General features: G+C 42.0%; 1 protein-coding gene across 2 annotated transcripts in view; it reads left to right on the top strand.

Moving 5' to 3' along the window:
• Positions 1-18,446, top strand: part of ELOVL5 (ELOVL fatty acid elongase 5) — a 96,453-nt gene extending 78,007 nt beyond the window's left edge. For both annotated transcript variants that reach the window (XM_056565733.1, XM_056565732.1), the window contains exons 5-8: positions 2,258-2,429; positions 9,326-9,450; positions 12,092-12,226; positions 15,231-18,446. In XM_056565733.1, coding sequence (XP_056421708.1) covers positions 2,258-2,429; positions 9,326-9,450; positions 12,092-12,226; positions 15,231-15,359 — 561 coding nt within the window. In that variant the 3' untranslated portion in view covers positions 15,360-18,446. The remainder of the gene's footprint in view (positions 1-2,257; positions 2,430-9,325; positions 9,451-12,091; positions 12,227-15,230) is intronic.
• The last annotated feature ends 843 nt before the right edge of the window (positions 18,447-19,289 follow it).

The following is a 19,289-nucleotide window of genomic DNA, read 5'->3' as shown; positions in this document are numbered from 1 at the left end:
TATTTATCTTCATAAACATTCAATAGTAAATTGTAAAAATCCTTATATTATCTGAGGAAAGGGGAGGCAACAAAAAAACATTGGAAATGAAGAACCCAAGGCTACAAAATGATGTAAAGGCCAAATTCTTCACACTGACCTTATGTCTTCTTTTAATGTAGACTAACATTGCAAATACTGTATAGTAAAGTTATGTTCACATGGAAAAGAAGTGTGGTTTCTGGCATTAAAGGGGTACTCCGGTGGAAAACATTTTTTAATCAACTGATGCCAGAAAGTTCAACAGATTTCTATTTAAAAATCGTATTCCTTCCAGTACTTATCAACTGCTGTATGCTCCACAGGAATTTCTTTTCTTTTTGAATGTCTTTTCTGTCTGACCACAGTGCTCTCTGCTGACACCTCTGTCCATGTCAGGAACTGTCCAGAGTACAAGAAAAACCCCATAGCAAACCTATCCTGCTCTGGACAGTTACTAACATGGACAGATGTGTCAGCAGAGAGCACTGTGGTCAGACTGAAAAGAAATTCAAAAAGAAAAGAACTTCCTGTGGAGCATACAGCAGCTGATAAGTACTGGAAGGATTAAGATTTTAAATAGAAGTAATTTACAAATCTGTTTAATTAACTTTGTCGCACCAGTTGATTTAAAAAATAATAATGGGAAATGTGCAAAAAAGCATGTATTTTTCAATAGACAGCACTGAAAAAAGTGGTCACTTTTTTTTAAATTTTTTTTATTTTTTAAGAGCTGTTTTTTGAAAACCCACAATTTTTGGGGGGACATATCCCATTGTGGGTGGAATCTGTATGAGAGGACTTTTATTGTCCTTATGAACATATTCAAAAAGTTCATTATTCTAGTACTTTTTTTTTATATAAAAAAAAAATCTTTTTTATTGAATATGGGAAAGAAATAGCCTATACTGACTTTACTTTACCTGATAGTTTGGCAGTTCGGGTCCTTTGCATAGAGTTCACTGGTTATCTCTGGTAGCAAGGTCTGTAGGACACAGCACGTTTAAAGGGGTACTCCGGCGCTTAGACATCTTATCCCCTATCCAAAGGATAGGGGATAAGATGCCTGATCGCGGGGGTCCCGGTGATCTTGCACGCAGCACCCCAGTTAAAATCAGTCCCCGGAGCATGTTCGTTCCGTGTCTGATTACCGGCAACTACGGGGCCGGCGACGTCACGCCTCCGCCCCGTGTGACGTCACGCTCCGCCCATCAATGCAAGCCTATGGGAGGGGGCGTGACAGCTGGTAATCAGACCCGGAGCAAACATGCTCCGGGGACTGATTTTAACTGGGGTGCTGCGTGCAAGATCATGGGGGTCCCCAACGGCAGGACCCCCGCGATCAGGCATCTTGTCCCCTAACCTTTGGATAGGGGATAAGATGTCTAAGCGCCAGAGTACCCCTTTAAAGGTTGAAATGGAGTCTGCAGAACTCAGATATCTATAATATGCCATTAATAGATTTTGAATATGGCACCTTCATGAACTGGTGATTTAGATAGTGATTTAAGGCTCTCTGGTGATACTAAAGGTGGTTTATTGGCTCATATTTTCTTATTAGGTTGAATTTACAAACAATATTTTAGTCAGTATTTTGGTTAGTCTTTTTAGCCAAAACCAGGAGAGCACCCAAAACAGAAAAAGGTGCAAATCTTTCCATTTAAGTTTACTATGTGTTGGTTCCATATATATATATATATATATATATATATATATATATATAGCAGAAAACATCATGTAGCCGCACAAATTGTGTGGAATATTGTAAATTAAGGCAAACCTTTGCTTTTATTGCCTTTGTACATCTACTGGTGAAGTAGCAATGTTAAGGAGTTTCAGTAATACACTCAATATATGCCCCAGCATTACTTGCCTGGCAGTATGTTCCACAAGGCTGCCTTGATCAATATGGCACAATTCCTGATTTGTGCCAACCTTCTCTGCTGTAGGCCAACCCCAACCTTTCTGACCAAGACATTTGTGGTATCATCTAAACAAGTTGTTTTCCATGCAACTACAGTCTTTGTCCCCTGTTTACAACATTTCACAAGTGTTGGAAAAACTCATTAATACTAAGTTAATATGATATTCTGCCTGGACATTGGCACAATTGCGTTGACAACTACGCCCCAGTATGTGCAGCGTACATGGACTACTTGAACGTTTTCTGCCATCTCTAAACTGATTTTTGTACAAAGGCAAATGTATACATTCATGCAGAGACATCTCTTGTTTACAGATAGTTCGAGTCCTCTGGTGGTACTACTTCTCCAAGCTTATTGAGTTCATGGACACATTCTTCTTCATTCTCCGCAAAAACAACCACCAGATAACCGTCCTACATGTCTATCACCATGCCTCCATGCTTAGCATTTGGTGGTTTGTCATGAACTGGGTACCCTGTGGACACTGTGAGTACTAGTAATCTCTTCATGTGCATCATAAAGCTACTTAGGACACATTCATGTGCTTATTTTGTTCCATTATTATCATTGGAATTACCACATGTTGTAACATTATTGGAAATGGTATTTTAAAGAATCCCTTTACACATTGCTTTCTTGATAACTAATGTTTTATAAGTTGTTTATGTTTTATATGGAGCAGCCTTGACCTTTATTTGTATATATTTTTTTTATGTGACATGTATGAATTTTAGTGAAGGCCTTATTCATCACATAAGTGTTGGGGGATAAGCTCTATTAAAAGATAATGTTTAATTAGATATACATAAAATGAATTGTCCTCTGGCACCACATTGTGCAAATCAACAAACAAAAAACAACACATGTAAAATAAAAAATACTTAGGACAGTATGATGTACAGTGGTCCCTCAAGTTACAATATTAATTGGTTCTGGGACGACCATTGTATGTTGAAACCATTGTATGTTGAGACCAGGACTCTATGGAAACCTGGTAATTGGTTCTGAAACCCCAAAATGTCATCCAAAAATAGGAAAAAGGGAGAATTAAAGATAAATAAGTAGATAACTAATACAGATAAAGCAAGTCCTTACGTATAATAGTAAGAAAGATCTGCTGGGAGCTGTAATCACGGTCTATGTCAGTGTTTCCCAAGCAGGGAGCCTCCAGCTGTTGCAAAACTACAACTCCCAGCATGCCCGGACAGCCGTTGGCTGTCCGGGCATGCTGGTAGTTGTAGTTTTGCAACAGCTGGGGCCACCCTGCTTGGGAAACACTGGTCTATGTAGAGGACAGGAGCTTCTTCAGGATCCTATACAGTACACAGTGTCCTAAAAAAGTAATGGAGTCGCCCTCACCTGGTGTCCAAAGGAGCAGCTAACCCTGGTACAAGTAAAGCATACAGAACCTGTAGTACCTCCCTGAACTGTAGGGGGCGCTACCAGACACCAGTCAGTGCATACACTTCAGTAATACAGGGGTTTTACCAGTGAATGCCCATTCTGATTGGTCGGTTCTTCCAGCCATTGACATGTTTCACAGATCTGGACTGTCTGTCCATTGTATGTTGAGTCTGGTTTCAACTTACGATGGTCCAGAAAAGACCATTGTATGTTGAAACTATTGTATGTTGAGGCCATTGTAAGTTGAGGGATCACTGTATATGTAACAGTGGGGTAAGAGGCTGAGCAAATAAGGCCCAATAGTTTTACCCTCACCAAACTGCCCAAGTAAGCTCATAAATCCTGCTACATGAAACACATTTACCAAAATCTGTCCCATGTGTCCCACTGCGTTTCCCCCTTTATATGATTAAATACAACGGGTTCATCAGAGGACGGTGCAGCCGTTCAGGAGATATTAATTCTGTTCCCAATATGTTATTTTTTTTCTTAACTGCAACTGAGGAGGGCTGCTACAATGCTTCGACAATAACCCCTTCCCATTATACGATAACTCTTCCCCCTTCACAGACCTGCTGAGAAAGAGCAATATATGTTTATGAAGGGGTGGGGTCATTGACAAAAGTGGCAGGGTTATTGGCCTGAGGGGGCAGAGAAAGCGTTGCACATACAGTAGCAGATGCCGCCAGTGCAGATAAAAAGAAAATAAGCTACTAGAAAAAAGATGAATTTCTTGAATGGCTGCACTTTTTACCTGGTAAGAAGCGTTAGAAACAGAGTCACCCGCACATTTACCTGTATATTTAGTAGGGATGTCCCAAACGCGTACAAGTACTGATACTTTTATTCTAGTACTCATTGATACCAATCACAGATCCTTTTTTTGTGAAGGAAATCCGACACTAGGTGCACCCTGTTTCTAACACTGCTTACAGTGCAGCTGTTCTATAGATATTGGTCTCCTTCCCAATATGTAAATTCCTTGTCCTGCGCAATGGAGACGGCACCTACCATGTGCAATGCTCTGACTGATGTCTTCTCCCCCATCATGAATATTTCTCCCTGCTTCAATCTCACTGCATTATTGAAGCAGACGGGAGAAAGCATTGCTCATACAGAAGCAGCTGCCTCCATTGCGCAGAATCAGGAAATAACATATTAGCAACAAGATCAATATCTTCAGAACACCCACACCATCTACCTCTATATATAGGTTAGTGTGGGTGACCCTGCAGTCAGATTCCCTTTATTGCCATGTGACATTTTCTTCAAGAATTTTTTTTTATTTATATATATATATATATATATATATATATATATATATATATATTATTTTTTTATGGAAAAGACGGTGATTTTACATTTTTTTATTAAACGTTTTAGTCCCCATAGGGGATTTTTAAGGTATACTTGGAGTTGTATCTCCCTATACCTCCCGAATATGCCACCACAGCTCACCTACAGCTGGTCATCTTGCATTCCTTGTCTTCTGGAGAGATTATGGGGGAGATTTATCAAAACATGTCCATTGGAATAGTTGCTGAGTTGCCCATAGCAACCAATCAGATTGCTTCTTTCATTTTCCAGAGGCCTTTTCAAAACTGAAAGACACAATCTTATTGGTTGCTATGGGCAACTCAGCAACATTTCCTCTGGACAGGTTTTTATAAATCTCCCCCCATATGTCTGGTGCAGAAGCCATATTGGAGACGTGAAGTAAAGTAACAGATGCCACACTAGTATTCTGCCATTCAGAAGTCTTGTAAAAGTGAAGAAGTACTGTGAGCACTATCATTCCTGATTTTTATTAGAATTTTATTTAGAATTTTTTTTAAACTACTTGTCCAACGGACTAAAATGGAGCACAATCTACTTGTCCCTCATGGTGATCTACTTGTCCTGGTACATGAAATAATTTCAACCAAAATAGTCTGTAAATAAGGTCTTTATTATTAGAAACTTAATAGGCAGACCAGTATGTCACACCATTAGGTGGATAGGGCCCCTGATAAGTAAGTCCACCCCATTAAGTAGGTAGTCCCCCCTTCAGGAAGGTACGTCCCGTCATCAGGAAGGTATGTCCCTTTACATCCCCTCATCATGTAGGTAGGCAGGTAGGGCTCCCCTAGTAAGTAAATAATGCCTTAGAGATAGATATAGAGATAGATATATATGACCCCATCAGGTAGGGCTCTTCAGTAGGTAGAAAGGCCCCCAGATAGATATGACCTCCATCACTTAGGGCTCCACAATAGGTAGTCAGACCCCCAGATAGATATGAGCTCCATCAGGTAGGGCTCCCCAATAGGTACACAGGCCCCCAGACAGATATGACCCCCATCAGGTAGGGCTCCCAAGTAGGCACACAGGCCCCCAGACAGATATGACCCCCATCAGGTAGGGCTCCCCAGTAGGCACACAGGCTCCCAGACAGATATGACCCCCATCAGGTAGGGCTCCCAAGTAGGCACACAGGCCCCCAGATAGATATGAGCTCCATCAGGTAGGGCTCCCCAATAGGTACACAGGCCCCCAGACAGATATGACCCCCATCAGGTAGGGCTCCCCAGTAGGTACTCAGACCCCCAGACAGATATGACCCCCATCAGGTAGGGCTCCCCAGTAGGTACACAGGCCCCCAGACAGATATGACCCCCGTCAGGTAGGGATCCCCAGTAGGTACACAGGCCCCCAGACAGATATTACCCCCATCAGGTAGGGCTCCCCAGTAGGTACACAGGCCCCCAGACAGATATGACCCCCATCAGGTAGGGCTCCCCAGTAGGTACACAGGCCCCCAGACAGATATGACCCCCATCAGGTAGGGCTCCCAAGTAGGCACACAGGCCCCCAGATAAATATGAAACCCCATCAGGTAGGGATCCCCAGTAGGTAAACAGGCCCCCAGATAGATATGAAGCCCCATAAGGTAGGGCTCCACAGTAGGTAAACAGGCCCCCAGACAGATATGAGCTCCATCAGGTAGGGCTCCCCAGTAGGTAAACAGGTCCCCAGATAGATATGAAACCCCATCAGGTAGGGCTCCCCAGTAGGTACACAGGCCCCCAGATAGATATGACCCCATCAGGTAGGGCTCCCCAATAGGTACACAGGCCCCCAGACAGATATGACCCCCATCAGGTAGGGCTCCCCAGTAGGTACACAGGCCCCCAGACAGATATGACCCCCATCAGGTAGGGCTGCCAAGTAGGCACACATGCCCCCAGATAGATATGACCCCCATCAGGTAGGGATCCCCAGTAGGTAAACAGGCCCCCAGATAGATATGAAACCCCATCAGGTAGGGATCCCCAGTAGGTAAACAGGCCCCCAAATAGATATGAAACCCCATAAGGTAGGGCTCCACAGTAGGTAGACAGGCCCCAGATAGATATGACTCCCTTCACTGTAGTGTGAGCCCTGAACTGTGAACTGCCTGTCACCCAGCTTTTCCAGTCTTCTGAAGCCGCAGCCCTAGTAGTGATGGCTGCTCATCCTCCCTCCACTTGTCACTAAGTGCCTTCTCCCTGCCATTTTGTAAATACCCTGTAAATAGTAGCAGAACCCCTTAGATAGCAGTAGCCCCTCTAAAGGTAGTAGTAGTTCCCTCTGCGGTTAGTAAAAGCCCCTCTGTAGACAGTAGTAGCAGTCCCTTTTAGATAGAAGTAGAAGCCTAATGTAGGTGGTGGCCTACCCTGTGGGTAGTAACAGCCCCCTTCCCTCTTAGTAGTAGTAGCAGTCCCTTTTAGATAGAAGTAGAAGCCTAATGTGGGTGGTGGCCTACCCTGTGGGTAGTAACAGCCCCCTTCCCTCTTAGTAGTAGTAGCAGTCCCTTTTAGATAGAAGTAGAAGCCTAATGTAGGTGGTGGCCTACCCTGTGGGTAGTAACAGCCCCCTTCCCTCTTAGTAGTAGTAGCAGTCCCTTTTAGATAGAAGTAGAAGCCTAATGTAGGTGGTGGCCTACCCTGTGGGTAGTAACAGCCCCCTTCCCTCTTAGTAGTAGTAGCAGTCCCTTTTAGATAGAAGTAGAAGCCTAATGTAGGTGGTGGCCTACCCTGTGGGTAGTAACAGCCTGCTTCCCTCTTAGTAGTAGTAGCAGTCCCTTTTAGATAGAAGTAGAAGCCTAATGTAGGTGGTGGCCTACCCTGTGGGTAGTAACAGCCCCCTTCCCTCTTAGTAGTAGTAGCAGTCCCTTTTAGATAGAAGTAGAAGCCTAATGTAGGTGGTGGCCTACCCTGTGGGTAGTAACAGCCCCCTTCCCTCTTAGTAGTAGTAGCAGTCCCTTTTAGATAGAAGTAGAAGCCTAATGTAGGTGGTGGCCTACCCTGTGGGTAGTAACAGCCCCCTTCCCTCTTAGTAGTAGTAGCAGTCCCTTTTAGATAGAAGTAGAAGCCTAATGTGGGTGGTGGCCTACCCTGTGGGTAGTAACAGCCCCCTTCCCTCTTAGTAGTAGTAGCAGTCCCTTTTAGATAGAAGTAGAAGCCTAATGTAGGTGGTGGCCTACCCTGTGGGTAGTAACAGCCCCCTTCCCTCTTAGTAGTAGTAGCAGTCCCTTTTAGATAGAAGTAGAAGCCTAATGTAGGTGGTGGCCTACCCTGTGGGTAGTAACAGCCCCCTTCCCTCTTAGTAGTAGTAGCAATCCCTTTTAGATAGAAGTAGAAGCCTAATGTAGGTGGTGGCCTACCCTGTGGGTAGTAACAGCCCCCTTCCCTCTTAGTAGTAGTAGCAGTCCCTTTTAGATAGAAGTAGAAGCCTAATGTAGGTGGTGGCCTACCCTGTGGGTAGTAACAGCCCCCTTCCCTCTTAGTAGTAGTAGCAGTTTTAGATAGAAGTAGAAGCCTAATGTAGGTGGTGGCCTACCCTGTGGGTAGTAACAGCCCCCTTCCCTCTTAGTAGTAGTAGCAGTCCCTTTTAGATAGAAGTAGAATCCTAATGTAGGTGGTGGCCTACCCTGTGGGTAGTAACAGCCCCCTTCCCTCTTAGTAATAGTAGCAGTCCCTTTTAGATAGAAGTAGAAGCCTAATGTAGGTGGTGGCCTACCCTGTGGGTAGTAACAGCCCCCTTCCCTCTTAGTAGTAGTAGCAGTCCCTTTTAGATAGAAGTAGAAGCCTAATGTAGGTGGTGGCCTACCCTGTGGGTAGTAACAGCCCCCTTCCCTCTTAGTAGTAGTAGCAGTCCCTTTTAGATAGAAGTAGAAGCCTAATGTAGGTGGTGGCCTACCCTGTGGGTAGTAACAGCCCCCTTCCCTCTTAGTAGTAGTAGCAGTCCCTTTTAGATAGAAGTAGAAGCCTAATGTAGGTGGTGGCCTACCCTGTGGGTAGTAACAGCCCCATTCCCTCTTAGTAGTAGTAGCAGTCCCTTTTAGATAGAAGTAGAAGCCTAATGTAGGTGGTGGCCTACCCTGTGGGTAGTAACAGCCCCCTTCCCTCTTAGTAGTAGTAGCAGTCCCTTTTAGATAGAAGTAGAAGCCTAATGTAGGTGGTGGCCTACCCTGTGGGTAGTAACAGCCCCCTTCCCTCTTAGTAGTAGTAGCAGTCCCTTTTAGATAGAAGAAGAAGCCTAATGTAGGTGGTGGCCTACCCTGTGGGTAGTAACAGCCCCCTTCCCTCTTAGTAGTAGTAGCAGTCCCTTTTAGATAGAAGTAGAAGCCTAATGTAGGTGGTGGCCTACCCTGTGGGTAGTAGCAGCCCCCTTCCCTCTTAGTAATAGTAGCAGTGAACAGAGTGAAAACTGCAAGATTTCAAGAGGATTTTGTAGTATAGATAGTAAAATAGGAAACATCACCAAAGATTCTTAAAAATATGTTTAATATGAAAACTTGATTAAAAAAACTAGGTAATTTATGAAGCAAGGCTTTGATGACCTGGTGCATGCTGGCCTTTTCCTTACTGTATAATGTTGGCTATATAAATAATGATATTTACTGTAACAGTCATGTCTATGATGGGTTTTACCAGATCTGTGTCTTCTTTTTTTAGCCTACTTTGGTGCTACTCTCAATAGCTTTATCCATGTCCTTATGTACTCCTACTACGGACTTTCAGCTATTCCAGCCATGCGACCTTTTCTTTGGTGGAAGAAATACATCACACAGTGCCAGCTGGTAAGCCTTTCATTCATTAATTGTGTCCTTGGCAGCAAGTGGTATCTTCCCTGTAGGTGTAATGTATCGTTTCCCCCACTCTCCCTTTCACTCATAGTAGGGTGGAGATGCTGGTTTTAGTTAACAGTCTAATGTTGCATTCATAATAGATATCCAAACTGATGTATCAGGTGATTTTACATTGACATCAGCCAAGTGTTCTCTATTTTAGTATCACATGATAACTTGCCACAATCTTGGGAGCATACAATAGTACCTGTAGGGCCACCATATTTATCTAGTGGGGCAAAGTATAATGTTATAGCTGTATACTCCATTTGATTTAGAACACCACAACTGCAACACTGTTTTTGTTTTTTCCTTTTTCAGTTTTTTGTTTTTTTTTATTAATCTCTGAAAACCAAAGATCTATGGGGTAAGATACAGTGGTCCCTCAAGTTACAATATTAATTGGTTCCAGGACGACCATTGTATGTTGAAACCATAATTCAATGAAAACCTGGTAATTGGTTCTGAAGCCCCAAAATGTCATCCAAAAATAGGAAAAAGCGAGGAATAAAGAGAAATAAGTAGATAACTAATAGAGATAAAACAAATCCTTACATATAAAAGTAAGAAAAAGCTGCTGGGAACTGTAAATCACTGTCTATGACAGTGTTTCCCAACCAGGGTGCCTCCAGCTGTTGCAAAACTACAACTCCCAGCATGCCCGGACAGCCGTTGACTGTCCAGGCATGCTGGGAGTTGTAGCCATTCCCCCCCTTCCTGGTTGGGAAACAAAAGTTTAAGTAGAGGACAGGAGCTTCTTCAGGGTCCTATACAGTACACACAGTGTCCCAAATGGAGCCGCCCTTACTTGGTGTCCAAAGGAGCAGCTAACCCTGGCACGGGTAAGGAGTAGTACAGAACTTGTAGTTCCTCCCTGTACTGTAGGGGAGCGCTACCAGACAGCCAGTCAGTGCTTGTACTTCAGTAATACAGGTGATTTACCAGTAAAATGCACATTCTGATTGGTCAGTTCCTCCAGTTGTGACATGTCTCACAGATCTGGACTGTCTGTAGCATTGTATGTTGAGTCTGGTTTCAACTTACAATAGTCCAGAAAAAAACATTGTATGTTGAAACTATTGTAATGTTGAGGCCATTGTAAGTTGAGGAATCACTGTATAGGAAAAACATCTGTGTTAGAAATGATTAACATACCACTGACACTGAAAACCACTTGTCCTGCGAGCGGTGGGGACGCTTGAGGCTACAGTAAAAATGTGTTATGTCACTAAATAAATAAAATGTCAAATCTTTTGCTGGAATGCTACTTTAGGTTTAAAGGGGTATTCCGGGCAAAAACATCTTATCCCCTAACCAAAGATGGGCCATTCCCCCCCTCCCATAGACATGAATAGAGGGGGCGTAGCGCGATGTCACGAGGGGGTGTGGCGTGACATCACGTCTCCAGTCCCTGAAACCCGGAGTTTTCCGAAACTGAAGACGCAATACCCTCCTTTGGATAGGGGATAAGATGTTTTTGCCCGGAATACCCCTTAAATGTACTTTTACCGAACCTTTTTTTTATAGAATCGTAACCTGAACACTTAGAAGTGCACCCCTGTATTTCTCTGATTTTATTCAGGAGCATACAAGTTTTTTCCGTTTACTTTCATATGCAAAATTGAGTCATAATCCATCTAATAGTTCCATACATATGGAAGCCTACAAAGAATTGCACATTAGAACATTAAAGGGGTTATCCAGGAAAAAAACTTATATATATATATATATATATATATATATATATATATATATATATCTCAACTGGCTCCAGAAAGTTAAACAGATTTGTAAATTACTTCTATTAAAAAATCTTAATCCTTTCAGTACTTATGAGCTTCTGAAGTTTAGGTTGTTCTTTTGTCTAAGTCCTCTCTGATGACACGTGTCTCGGGAACCGCCCAGTTTAGAAGAGGTTTGCTATGGGAATTTGCTTCTAAACTGGGCGTTTCCCGAGACACGTGTCATCAGAGATCACTTAGACTGAAAAGAACAACCTTAACTTCAGAAGCTCATAAGTACTGAAAGGATTAAGATTTTTTAATAGAAGTAATTTACAAATCTGTTTAACTTTCTGGAACCAGTTGATAGATAAAAAATACGTTTTTTCCTGGAATACCCCTTTAAGACCCTGTGACTCCACAGTAAGGAGCCATATTCTAAATGTGATTGTAGAATCTCGTTGTGTTTGTGATCGAAAGTTATTATTATCTATCACCCCTGTGTTGTACTGTAACAACAGCTTGTATGTGTCAAAGCCATAGTCCACTTCTTGATAAGATCTGATGATCCTTTCTGTTATGAGGCAGAATAAGGGTCTTCTATAGACTCCTCTTTACTCTGCATAGTAGACTGTAATGTTCTGTGTGAATTGTGCATATCTTTTAAATTATGTGTACCTACAGCAGTGGTCTTCAACCCGCGGACCTCCAGATGTAGCTAAACTACAACTCCCAGCATGCCCGGACAGCCAACGGCTGTCCGGGCATGCTGGGAGTTGTAGTTTTGCAACATCTGGAGGTCCGCAGGTTGAAGACCACTGACCTACAGCATAGCCGGAATTGAACGTTTTGTGTATTTTTCCTTACCACAGACCCAGTTTGTCCTGACAATGACTCAGACCAGCTGTGCAATGATTTGGCGCTGTGCATTCCCCATGGGATGGCTTTATTTCCAGAACTGCTACATGATCTCTCTTATCATCCTCTTTACCAATTTCTACATTCAGGTATGAATAATTCAATATTCCAATAGAAAACACACAGCTTTACCTCATGTTCTACCAGCAGGAGGCACTAGTGGCTGCGGCCTTTTTTCCGCCATTAGTAATATGACACTGGTGTGGCAGGAGTTTCCTTGTATAGTAATTCCTGACCGATGGGACATTTGCTCTCTTCCTAAAATAGACAAGCTGAAGACAGGAATCTATAAATATTTATATGTTCACTGATGTATTCCCAAGACGTTTTCCACTAAAACCTAGATCAGAAAAGAGTCATTTTTAGTTCATTTGCCTAAAGTTCGCTTTTTTATTACAATAATGAATTGCCATTGCTCTTCTGCTGTTCTTATTAATCTATTTAAAATCATTTATGCATGTTAAGCAACATTTTCCTTAAAAGAATTGTATAATATTACAAAATTAATTTACTGCCATAATAAAATGATCAATCAGTGATCACATTGTATCATAAATCCAGAAATGTTTATTGTATACTTTCCATGGAAAAATGTAAGGATTTTTGTATAGAACCATAATAAGGCACCCATAGATTTCAATGGTCCTTACTATACCTAATGGGCTTTCAATTTTGGACTGCCTCACATGTCACATTATGGTAGCAGGATATTGTGACACACAGAGTAGATATGGGTCCATATGATATGGCATTGCTGTGTGCATGAGCCCTAAAAATGACATATCATTAAAGCACATCTGTTTTTAGTTGGGTTTTCCCAGAGAAACCAATCACAGCTCAGCTTTCATTCTACCATAGTTGTGATTGGTTTTCATGGGCACAACCAGACAGTTTTGGTTTCAGACAGATTAAAGGGGTACTCCGTCCCTGGCATCTTATCCCTATCCAAAGGATAGGGGATAAGATGTTAGATCGCCGGGGTCCCGCTGCTGGGGACCCCGGGGATCGCCGCTGCGGCACCCCGCCATCATTACTGCACAGAGCGAGTTCGCTCTATGCGTAATGACGGGCGATACAGGGGCCGGAGCAGCATGACGTCATGGCTCCGCCCCTCATGATATCACGGCCCGTCCCCTTAATGCAAGTCTATGGCAGGGGGCGTGACGACCGCCACGCCCCCTCCCATAGACTTGTATTGACGGGGCGTGACGTCACGAGGGGCGGACCCGTTACGTAACAGTGCTCCGGCTCCTGTATTGCCCGTCATTACGTGCAGAGCGATCTCGCTCTGCGCAGTAATGATAGTGGGGTGCTGCAGCGGCGATCCCCGGGGTCCCCAGCAGCGGGACCCCAGCGATCTAACATCTTATCCCCTATCCTTTGGATAGGGGATAAGATGTCTAGGGGCGGAGTACCCCTTTAATAAATCTGGGCCATTGTGCTGTTTGATTTATAGGAACAATTAATATTTTTACGTCATCTGTATTCTTCTGTAAAATAGGTTCTCTTGAAATGTTATCTATGAGCTGTTTAAAAACTATAGCTTTAGGATTCTTTTGAGTATGTTTACAAAGTTCATAAAATAACTTATATAGACACACTGCATACACAAAAATGTATATAGCATTATCATTTTAAAGGGGTAATCCAAAGGATAGGGGATAAGATGTATGATCGCAGGGGTCCCGCCGCTGGGGACCCCAGCAATCTGTCATTCCGCACCCACCTTTGTGAGCTCTCCGCAGCGCTGGAAGCTCTAAGTCTGTAGCGTGATGACCACAGGCCGGAGTATCGCGACGTCACGACTCCGCCCCCGTGTGACGTCACGCCCCGCACCTTCTATGCAAGTCTATGAAAGGGGGCGTGGCTGCTGTCACGCCCCCCCCCCCTCCCATAGACTTGCATTGAGGGGGTGGGGTGTGACGTCACACAGGGGAGGAGCCGTGATGTCAGGGTCGGCGGGACCCCTGTGTTCATACATCTTAGCCCCTATCTGGCTCATACTCGAGTATGCTATGCTCCTACTCAAGTGTGTGAATAAATAAACCCAGTACCATGCCCAACCAGGGTCTCTGGCATCACAACTCTGCGATATATACTAATTTTAGTCATATTAGTGTCCAGTTACAGTAACAATGCTATATTTTACAGTCATAGCTGCCCCATGTCAGTAGTTATCTGTTGATTTAATCAGAAATTACTATTTTAAGCCTTATGTTGTCTGGGGGCTTATTTCCTGTGAATTAAAATAGTAAATGTAAGCACTAAAGCCTTGAAGATGAAACAGGACAAATGACAAATTGTATTAACGGTAGTCTGTCAGCTAATGAATGCTGCCCGAACCACGTGAAATCCCAACAGGTTTTACTGTGAACTGTTGCAGCCTTTCAGAGAAAAACTGAGTTTTAAACCAAGTTGTGGCACCCAACAAGTGTCCTGGATCAAGTCCATTAATAGTTCTCTCCTGTTTATAGGAAAAGACTTGTCAATCGAGCTTGGCAGGGGAAAGAAAGCTGGACACTTCCCCAGTGCCAAAAAGCTTTTCTCTGAAATGCTGTAGCACATCAGAGTAAAATGTAGTTGTCAATAATTTGGGAGCCTGTTGGGGTTGGATGCTTCCTGTGGTTTGAGCAGCATAAATCTTCTGGTCCATTTAAGGGTACGTTCCCACTGACCGCAGTATTTCATGCTGCGCAAAATCATCTGAGCAGCAAGAAATACGCTGAATAGTCTTCAGTGATCATACACACAGGGCTAGCCGTCAGCAGCCCTGTGTGTTCAGTGATGTTTGGAGATGGAGCCACGCATCACAGTCACGCCATCGTGCAGGTCCACCTCCAATCTTCACTGAAAACACAGGGCTGCCGCCGGCTAGCCCTGTGTATATGATGACTGGAGAATACGCAGACAATTTTGCTGCGTAAGCGGTAGGTGGGAACGTAGCCTAAAGCAAATCCTTGAGCCTCTTCAGTAGTACAACATGAGGAATTGCCATTATTACCAATCTTAGCAGCCTTAGATCTTCACACTACTTTTAACTGGCAAATAAAACTGGAAAGAGAAGTAACATGACATATTGCAATTTCATTGCAGACCTACAAGAAAGCCTCGTCCCGAAGGAAAGATTATCAGAATGGCTCAGTGACTGCGGTGAACGGACACACAAATGGCTTTTCATCTCTGGAGGACAATGTCAAGCAGCGTAAACAAAGAAGGGATTGAGAGGAGAAACCAGCCCCCAGTTCACTATGCCAGATAATATAAAATCAGATTGAAAACACAACAAATCTGTGCACTGACATCCCTACAGCTACTGTAAATGATTCCTATTATATAATGTGATTAATGTAGGTCTTAACGAATTCCACCCATCATTATAATGCTAAAGATACATGGTAAATTGCTCACAGAATTAGTGACCATTATTGTTTAGATGCCCTATTGCAAATCTCAGTAGGCCATAGTCCCAAGCCTCTGTATGCTCTGCCAATACATTTTATATGCTCCTGGTAGGGAAACAGCATCTGTAGATCGACAGGTGCATCACATCTGCTCTAGACCATAATGCACTATTGCCCTTTGCCTATAACACAACATCCAAAATGGAAATGTGTGGAGAGTGGCAATGCCATTAACAATAGAACCTGTGGTAAGGTCTTATATATATTTTTAGATATACTTGTATAATCCATCCATATTTTCATGTTTTTAGAAAGGCAACACGTTATAACCTGCCTAAAAGTTTTATAGACATGTCGTTGAAGAGATAGGACGAGGTAACAACTCCATAACAGGTTATCTCAGGGCTATGTAAGGTATTTCCCGGATAGATTTCTGTAAGCCACAGCTGGCACATAAGAAAAGACATATAGATTAGGGCAGTGATGAGGAACTGGTTTTTGTCACTTCGGTCCGTACATAGTGACTGCCCCTACTCACAATCCCTTTAGTGCCAGAACATTCAGCAATCCAGAAAACCCCTGACATTGACTGGGACCACTTATTTGGTGACTGTGTGTGTGCACATGCCTTTTCTGTCTATTGTAGATACAAAAAAAAGTATTATTGTGGTATATTATACTGCTGTTGCCTTATTAGTTTCATATTCTAGGTGCTGACTAGCCATTTATAGGTACCAGGAGTTCTAATTCATTTTCTAATACAGGATACCTGTGTGTTTGTAGTAGCCATGTGTACCATGTAGTGTGACTAAACTTGCCTTAATAAACAGGGCCCACAGCTTCCTACCAGTTAGAAGAGAAAAAAGAAGAAAAAATAAAACTCAGCTTTTTAGTAGATAGATCTATTTTTAGAATTGATTTGTATTATACTAGTAATGACATTTCCTCTTTTCCACCACACACATGATGGAGACTAGTGATATTACTGAAGGGTCAGGCTGTCACTAGTTTTAGTGTCTTACTTGATGGATTATAGGTTTATCAGTCTGCAGCCATTGTATGTGTGCATGTGAGTGACATGGCTGCAGTTTTACCTGTGAGGTGACCGCAGAAAACATTCAGCTTTTCTGCAGGATATTTTAAGTTTTTTTTACTGTTTAATTTGATGCTAATGTGACTGCAGTCCTGAAAGAACCATTCTGACGCTATTATGTCAAAGTTATGCATTTTGTTCAATTTGTGCTTAAAGGAGATATCTAGGAAAAAAAATATTTTTTTTATATATCAACTGGCTCCAGAAAGTTAAACAGATTTGTAAATTACTTCTATTAAAAAATCCTTTCAATACTTATGGGCTGCTGAAGTTGAGTTGTTCTTTTCTGTCTAAGTGCTCTCTGATGACACCTGTCTCTGGAACTGTCCAGTTTAGAAGCAAATCCCAATAGTAAACCTCTTCTACTCTGTGCAGTTCCCGAGACAAGCAGAGATGTCAGCAGAGAGCACTGTTGCCAGACAGAAAAGAACAATTCAACTTCAGCAGCTGATAATTATTGGAAGGATTAAGATTTTTTAATAGAAGTAATTTACAAATCTGTTTAACTTTCTGGAGCCAATTGATATATATATATATATATATATATATATATATATATATATATATATAAAAACAAAAAATAATAAGAGTTTTTTCCTGGAATACCCCTTTAAGCTGCTGGTCTTTAAAACGAAAAATAAATTTGCACTCAAGGGAAACTTATAGCCTGAACCATACAGATATGTATTAAGGTGCTCAAATGTATATTGGTCATTGTGGCATAGACACCTAGTGATAGAAAAAGTCTATCTGCAATGTAACATTTAGCTTACTCAAGTTTCACATGTCAGCAGATGGACTTTGAACCAAATGCCCTATGTTAGACTTCTGTCTGACGCTAGTGATAAATACTGTATGTACTTCATAGCACTGCTGCCTTCTGGAGGCTATTTAAGGCACTGCACACTTTTTAGATGAACATTAGCACTTAATTAGTATACTGTTTTGTCGCCTAGCTGTAATAGAGGCAGTGATATGGGATGAATGAATTAACCGATTGCAGTATATCTATGAAAGAAATTGTGATCAGGAGTCCGAAGACTTAGAAAAAGCCATTACTTCATACTTCACTGATAACAAACATTCCTAGGCTGACTTTTTGTGTGTGTGAATAGCATAACAACTACCTTCTCTGTTTGGGCCACAGTTGCATTTGTAACCGCCTTGTTATTTTTCTCTCCTATAATTCCCACTTATCATTTTTAGCAAAATATTTTGACTTTGTTTCTTTCTTTTATTTTTTTTAAACTCATTGCGCTATGGGGCAACAGAACATTTTGGTCCTCGTGTACTATGATTCCCCCTTTTTCCCCCTTTTCATAGTGAATTTTAATTCACTTTTCCATCATATGCATAAATGGGGTTTCACATGTCTTTAAACTTTGGTGCATTTGAAATGTGCCAAAGTGCACCAAAGTTTTTAGCTCTTCGTTTCACAAGATTTCAGAAATGACTCGGATTGTGGGGGGGGGGGGGGAGGGGGGAACACACCCACATTTCGAGAAAACACATAAAATTAACAAAATGGTCATAAAAACAGGCAAACTTTGCTCATGATATTAATAAATATAGTGAAATGCATTTTCCTGACTTTTTTCTCTAAAACTTACATGGAAATCCAATAGTAAATGAGGACCTAAATGTCATAGTCTCTGCAGCGAGCAAGTTATGCCAAGGAAATTGTGCGAAAGTACGTGTTTTTTTATTTTTTTCCTTATTTGCCTAAAGTCCAGCACAGGCAAAGTCATTTTAAGTCATTTATACAGTAATACACATGTCAAATGTGTCTGTTAATATATTAAAACATTAAAAGTTGTGATTTCATAATAGTGGTCATTTCTACAGAATGGGATTTAGTATATTTTTTTGTGTGAACTGCAACTTGGGTACATAGAAATCAGTGAAAATTCAGTACCTCAGTACTTGCCATTATCTGGCCACTTAATAAGAAATAATAAAAATACTTTTAAACACATTGTGTAAAATAATTAAAAAAAAAAGGCAGTACCAATTTTACCAATCCACCGCCACTACCATTTAGCATTTCCACGGCTCCCCGGCAGCTGCATTGCTAATTTTATATAGTCAGACAGCCCCTTGAAATAACAGATTTAACTGTACAGCCTAAGTCACCCACTGTTCGTTTTATTTAAATAAGGTAAATCCCAAACATTGAAACCTCTTTGAGAAAACCACCCAAAATTGAATTCAAAAGTACGGTCAAGGGAACGGTCTTTTGGAGAGGTTTTACTGTATCCCATTATCATAATCCAAGCTGTCTGTTTAGTCTCCTGGTCCTAGGATTGTGGTATTCATTAATCACTATGTTGGAGGAACACACATTTCAGGATGAACAGATACAACTTTTGTTATGGAAAACATGTATTGCAGGTATGTATCTATGTAGCTAAATTGCAAATTTAGGCTCTGCTTACATCTGCATCAGAGGTATTTTAGGAGCAATTTCCTGTGATGTGGGTGTATAGGGCCACAAAATGGTGTTTTCAACCTTGAACCAAAACAAAAAAAGGCTGAAATTAGATGTGGTGAGAGGGATGTGGCTTGGAAGCTAGACTGACACACTCACCCGGAGATGCAGAGGGGAGCTCATGGAGTAAAGTCCCATAAGTCCCTAGACTTGTTCAACATAGACTTGTT

The sequence above is a fragment of the Hyla sarda genome, chromosome 3 (assembly GCF_029499605.1).
Source record: "Hyla sarda isolate aHylSar1 chromosome 3, aHylSar1.hap1, whole genome shotgun sequence".
In the NCBI taxonomy this organism is placed as follows: Eukaryota; Metazoa; Chordata; class Amphibia; order Anura; family Hylidae; genus Hyla; species Hyla sarda.
Note: the sequence above shows the minus strand (reverse complement) of the source record. Positions and strands in the feature narration are given on the sequence as shown.